Source organism: Salvelinus sp. IW2-2015, unplaced genomic scaffold (assembly GCF_002910315.2).
Source record: "Salvelinus sp. IW2-2015 unplaced genomic scaffold, ASM291031v2 Un_scaffold8562, whole genome shotgun sequence".
Lineage (NCBI taxonomy): Eukaryota > Metazoa > Chordata > Actinopteri > Salmoniformes > Salmonidae > Salvelinus > Salvelinus sp. IW2-2015.
In genome coordinates this window covers 1-6,756 of record NW_019949821.1, presented here as the reverse complement: position 1 = coordinate 6,756, position 6,756 = coordinate 1, and the positions used below count along the sequence as shown (strand labels likewise).

The window sequence follows — 6,756 nt, the reverse complement described above, 5'->3', positions numbered from 1 at the left end:
AGGTAATAAAAACGTTCCATTTCACTTTAGATGCTGAGATGAGCTGTCAATCTACTGACAGGGCAAGGTCTCCACATTTATGTATGGCAAGACTCACCATACAAAGTGAAGGGACAGATGAAGCTTCTCCACCTTATATATACTGATAAAATAATACGCAGCAATTATGTATACTTCCGTAAGTTCTAATACAAAGTAAGCTACGATAATATACTTTAAAGACTGAATAAATACTATCATCTATAGTGGTATTTCTTTCTTTTCAGTCCATTTGTACTGGTGTATCTAGTATAATGTTACTGGAAACAATCCACATGTGCAAATAAGTGAGTTATTGCTGCCAGTTTTGCTCATATTCGGGGGAGGGAAGTGTGTAACAGTCCATATGCAAGAGTGGTGGGTGGCCTTTTTGCCTCTCTTCAGACGGCCATGCTTGCTGAGAGCAATGTAGGAGCCTCTGTAAACGGAAGACTCATAGGCGTTGTAGTTGTTTGGAAGCATGCTCTCTCTGAACTTGCACTCATCATGGAAGACTGTCTGAAAATAACAAAGGAGAAAAGGTCAAAGAAAAAGTATGGCCAAGTTAAGTTTCAGTTACCAGTTTTATACAGTTGTACAAGTTGCACAGAAAAATACATGCCATGCATACATTTCATCCTCACCCAAAATTAGTTCACATGTAAAGTAGGGGAGCCATGCACTAACATATTATTGTAGCAAATTTGGGGTTGATGGAAGAACCTGTAAACCTTTGTCTCTGAAGACTAGCACATATCTTGCTCCATCCAAAATTCATAATAAATGAAATTGTTTATCATGTATGTTCTTGAGGGGATATCTAACCAAAATTGCAGCATGTTCTCTTTTTTATTGAAAACTACAATAAAAAATTGAAATTGACTGATATAATCCTGAAATATCATACTCACTCAATATCAACAAAAAAAATGCACTGTGCATGTTGCTGTTTTGGAGGGGTTTACACATGCTATTGGGAGCATGCTAACAGGGACCTTACCTACCACTCCCATAGTTTGTGCTTGATGAAGACAATACTAAGCTGCAGCTAACTGAACAAAAACAAATGTTGGTTTACTAACTCCTATAGATTACAGGTCTATAGATTTATTTATGTGTAGTAATAAGATGAAGTTAACGTGAACTAGCCTTTTAAAACATCAATGAATGTATATCACACACAGGTAGCACTGCTGTACAACTTATTTCTCACCCATATGGGTAATTAGTTAGCCTAGTAACCAATTAATTATTAGTGCAATAATTAAAGAGATTATCTAGTACTTTTGTATACTTTTTAGCCAGTAGTTCTGAATGTCGCACTCACGAACCAAAAGTGATCCCTGAAAATTGAGTACTAAGTCACATGTGCACCACGTAATTGCGCTCTCTCTCTCTACTGTGTCCACTGCAACCTCATTGGATAACGCTGGGCAGTCCTCTTGCTAGCTGTCAATCAAATGCTTGAGGGGCTGAAGCTCATTGGTTAAAACTCGAATTGCTAGGGGGCTGGCATACATTGCACAAAATGTAGGGAAAATGGCACAACACAGCTTCAAGAAAACAGTTACTTTCAAACTAGGGATTTCATGGCTGATTGAGGTAAGACAGTAATTCTGATCATAGATTATGCATGCATGAACTACACATTGACACATCCAGCCCAAAGCGAGAGGTTTAAAAAATACTTTATTAGTTACCAAAATACCAGAGTATGTCTTTAATGTAAACATGTTGTTAATTGCATACACTATGTAACTGTATCCTTTTGGTGATGTTCATTGATGCGCAATTGGAAAGCTGCATGGGCCTTCTTTTGCTCACCTTGCAAGTTGTTCATTGTGAATCGTATTTGTCTATCTTAATAAACATTTCACAAATAATATTTTTCAGAGTATTATTTTTCTGACAATTTTCTGCAATAATACGTTGTGAAAAGACAGCATGTGCTGGGACTATCGACAAGATGGGGAGCTGATGACGTCCGTCAGATACCCTAATACAGTGGCCTCCAACCTTCGAGAGCAAATTTTTTATAATTTTTTTTTCTTTCTTCTAGCTTTCAAATAGGCACATTCTTCCCTTCTCTCTGCAACTCTTTCTGGGTCCTTAGGGTACAAGAGAAAGTAGTGCACTGTTTTCTGTCAATATACCTGGAAGAAAAATGGTTAATAAACAACTCTAAGGGGGCCCTATAAAATCTGTAATTTTTTTCTCAAATTATGTTTATATTTTCCCAAATTATGTTTTCTCAGTTTTCTTTTTTCTGGTTTGAGATGTTTTTTGTTTTTAACTCTCAAATGTACACTTGTTCATACAGAAACAACGAAATTGGAACATTCTGAGTCCATGTTAATGCTTAAATCACATCAGAAGACAATTTTTGGGGGGGGTCTAGAAGAAAACGAACACATTTTGATTCGAGTGTAATTCCCCTTTAATTGCGCATCTGTCCCTTTAATTGCGCATCTAGCAAGCGAGGAATGTGTCTCAAGTGCCGGTCTAGCATGGTTCTGTACTGCTGCTGGTAATTTAATTGCAAAGTTTGCAAATAACACATAATAGATACAAATGATATACTTAGTCATGATATACTTCTACCAGATAATCCTACTTTGCAGTTAACATTTAATTGAGAAGGTTTTGGGGAAATTATTTCTGTCAAAATCACGTCAACTGGCAACACACGGAGTGATAGACAAACGCGCGCACCACAGACAGACAGGGGCAATATTGCTGGAAATTAATTGGCAGATATTGTGTTAGATTTGGCCTGGGGTGGGATAATGTCAATGTTGCGTTGATTAGATAGTAGGCTAGCTGGGAGCTAGCTGGGTGTCTGATACTTGTGAGAGAACTTGTGAGAATACGTGAAAATTGCATGTATACAGAACAAAAATATAAACGCAACATGGAAAGTCTTTGTCCCATGTTTCATGAGCTGAAATAAAAGATCTCAGACATTTTTCATACACACATAAAATCTTATTTCTCTCAAATGTTGTGCACTAATTTGTTTACATCCCTGTTAGCGAGCATTTCTCCTTTGCCAAGATAATCCATCCACCTGACAGGTGTGGCATGTCAAGAAGCTGATTAAACAGCAAGATCATTGCACAGGTGCTGAGGACAATAAAAGACCACTCAGTTTTGTCACATAACACAATGCCACAGATGTCTCAAGTTTTGAGAGAGCATGCAATTGGCATGCTGACTGCAGGAATGTCCACCAGAGCTGTTGCCAGAGAACTGAATGTTAATTTCTCTACCATAAACCACCTCCAACGTCATTTTAGAAAATTTGGTTGTATATCCAACCGGTCTCCAACTGCAGACCACATGCAACCATGCCAGCCCTGGACCTCCACATCTGGTTTATTCATCTGTAGGATCGTCTGAGACCAGCCATCTGACAGCTGATTAAACTGTGGGTTTGCACAACCAAAGAATGTCTGGACAAACTGTCAGAAACCATCTCAGGGAAGCTAATCTAGGTGCTTGTTGTCCTGACTGCAGTTCGGCGTCATAACCGGTTAGGTTATGGTATGGGCAGGGATAAGCTACTGGACAACGAACACAATTGCATTTTATCAATGGCAATTTGAATGCACAGAGATACCACGACAAGACCCCGAGGACATTGTCGTGCCATTCATCCGCCGCCATCACCTCATGTTTCAGCATGATAATGCATGGCCCAATGTAGCAAGGATCTGTACACAATTCCTGGAAGCTGAAAAAGTCCCAGTTCTTCCATGGCCTGCATACTCACAAGACATGTCACCCATTGAGCATGTTCGGGATGCTCTGGATCGACATGTACGACATCGTGTTCCAGAAAAATATCCAGCAACTTCGCACAGCCATTGAAGAGGAGTTGGACAACATTCCACAGGCCACAATCTACAGCCTGATCAACTCTATGCGAAGGCGATGTGTTGCGCTGCATGATGCAAATGGTGGTCACACCATATATTGAATGGTTTTCTGATCCACGCCCCTACCTTTCTGTGACCTACAGAGGCATATCTGTATTCCCAGTCATGTGAAATCCATAGATTATGGCCTAATTCATTTATTTCAATTGACTGATTTCCTTATATGAACTGTAACTCAGTAAAATCTTTGAAATTATAGCATATATTTTTGTTGAGTGTAGTTTCAGAATTGTTTGGTGAGCTACTCACAGGCGGGCAGTGAGCTACTGGTAGCTCTTGATCGACCTGTTGAAGACTAACTCAATCCTAACTCAAAACTATTAGTCAGAGGACGCACTTCACTCAAGCCCCATTTATACCGGGTTCTAATTTGCGTCTTTTGTCCTGATCTTGTCCACATTCTGAATTTGCCCACATTTGTAGACAGGTGTAGACAATCAAAAGACACATTGTGATCTGATTGTGGTCAGATCATCCTGCCCACCACCGGAGGTAGTCAGTCACACATTGTGTCTGGATATCTTACAAGTGTAGACAGATCTGGACAGAGAAACCATTTTAAATCATAATTATTTTGCCCTCTAAAATCATTGACAGGAGGCACCATTAACTGGTTACATCAATATGTGTCTTACAATAAAGAAATATTATTTTGAAATAATAGCTGTGAAATTATTTGCATAGGTGAAGGGACCAGGAAATCTGGTCACAATGCAGACACAGTGGACAGATACGACACATTTTAATACCATGTGTAAACACATTTCTGGAAATGTGGGCACAATCAGAATGTGTATATATGATCAGGACAAGTCCCATATTAGCACCAGGTATAAACGGGGCTTCAGTGATAGGCATAACCTACAAATGTAACCTAACATGTAAATAATATTCATCTTTAATGGACGAATTTCATATGGTCCCAAGTCACGATGACAGGCTCTGGAGTGTCGGGGGCTTTCCCCCGCACGCAGGGCCATATTACAGAGCGTGCCAAAATGATGCGTCTGTTAACCTCATCATTATTGCCCAAGGCAAGTCGACCATGAACAGGCCCCTAGCTCATTTGCTGCCTACAATTAAATACGAACGCATAATAAGGGTAAACATATATATAATGAACCATCAAAAATACCAAAATAGCATTCTACTAGCATATGTCTTATCACATAATTCACAGCACATGTTAAGATAGGCACACCCAATAGCTTTAAATTACATGCAAATAAAACCCGATCAGTCATAATAGCAAATGCCACGCGGAACCATTCAAACAAATATTGCAGGACAATAAATGTAATACTGAGCATACCTACCGTTCCGTATAACCTTCCTCGGCCATTCATTGCGACAAACAGCTCACTTCTCACACCATACAAGCTAACCACTCCTCGCTCTACCGTTGAGATCTCTAATAGACCTAATTGAACAAAATACCAAATATTAGATATTGGACAAACACATCCGATCAGATTGGCACAAAATATGTTTCGAAATGGTTGTAGGCTAGGCTATAGCTAGGATGTGCTCTACGTCTGTGGGTGTAACCTTGCAGGTTGCTACGCAGGATGCTGAGTCTTTGTTCTATATACATTCCCACATTCAATTTAGGATATTTGCTCAGTTTAGGCTATCGTGTAATAATTGCCTTTTTGGACGTGTGCGGTGTCAGTGACTGTTTGTTTCTGGGCCGCTGTAGAAGCCAGTGTAAAAATAAGTTGTTGTCTAAATACGTCCATACATTCATGTCATGTTTGAGTTTAGGGAGATATTTAGCACTGGTGGATAGTGTTTTTAATAGATCTGTCTTTGCTCTAGAAGTCATCCAATGTTCGCTTCGCGTCTTATGACACATCATGCAAAATATGGGCTATAGGCTCTGTTAGATGCATAATTATTGACGAACCCTTTATGTGATGTCTATTGCATTACATCTGTGGAAGCAACTCACTGTACTGGTTTTCATTATGTACACCATTTATCCTGCCGTCTGGGAGGACCTGGAGGTGAAACCCGATGCCCACGTTGCAGTAGAGCCTCCGCACTCTTTTGATACCTAGCAAATAGTCACTCTCCCAGTTCAGGTCCGATCTCTCCCCCGAGATGCCCAGAATGGAGCGGGAGAAGAGGGTCTCCCATCTTTTCTCCAATAAAGTTGCATTTGTCCTGCTTGGAATAGGATATGATGACACAATCCCGACTAGGTACCCCAAGAGCACAATCGCAGTCAACGTCCAGTGCGTGCTGGCCTCGTAGGACATACTGATGAGGAGCCTTTGCGCAATGGCCTTCCGGTTTACCTTCGGGGCACGTGGTCAAAATTAATGGCCCTAAAAATACCACTCTTCTTGTTTTTCTTCCTTCGGCATGCTGGCAGTGGATTATTTTTGGAACGCAGATCTGAACTCTGGGTATGAAACGAGAGCCCCAGTGCAGAGGGGTAGAAATAGGAGAGTGCGCGGCAGAGCTTGAGGTGGTGGCGGTGATGATTACCATGTTTTGCAGCTCCGCGCCTCTCTCTCTCTCTGTAGGCAACGCAGGCCGTGGAGAAACCCACTCAACAAAACTCTGTTTCACCTTGTCAGGCTATCGCATCTCTAGATGACGTCATGCTGACTTCACCGATGCCCCGTCGAATAATACAAGGGCCGAGGATGGAGAGAGTGAAGTTGCGAGCAAGCAAGAAAAGAGTCGCTGAACTGCAGTGCCCTGTCTGTGGAGAGTTCAACGGAACACTGTCACAGCGCCCGTGAAACCGAGGAAGGGAGAGACCTCATTGGGTGGCGTTAAGCAACTGCGG

General features: G+C 41.0%; 1 protein-coding gene across 1 annotated transcript; it reads right to left on the bottom strand.

Annotated features, from left to right (window-relative positions):
• Positions 1–251: 251 nt before the first annotated feature.
• On the bottom strand, positions 252–6,710 carry LOC112079581 (fibroblast growth factor 6-like). Its single transcript, XM_024145489.2, has 3 exons — positions 5,908–6,710; positions 5,273–5,376; positions 252–537 (listed from the first exon to the last, which is right to left on the bottom strand). The coding sequence occupies exons 1-3, from the start codon at positions 6,215–6,217 to the stop codon at positions 286–288; spliced, it is 666 nt and encodes a 221-aa protein (XP_024001257.2). The 5' UTR covers positions 6,218–6,710; the 3' UTR covers positions 252–285.
• Positions 6,711–6,756: the final 46 nt, after the last annotated feature.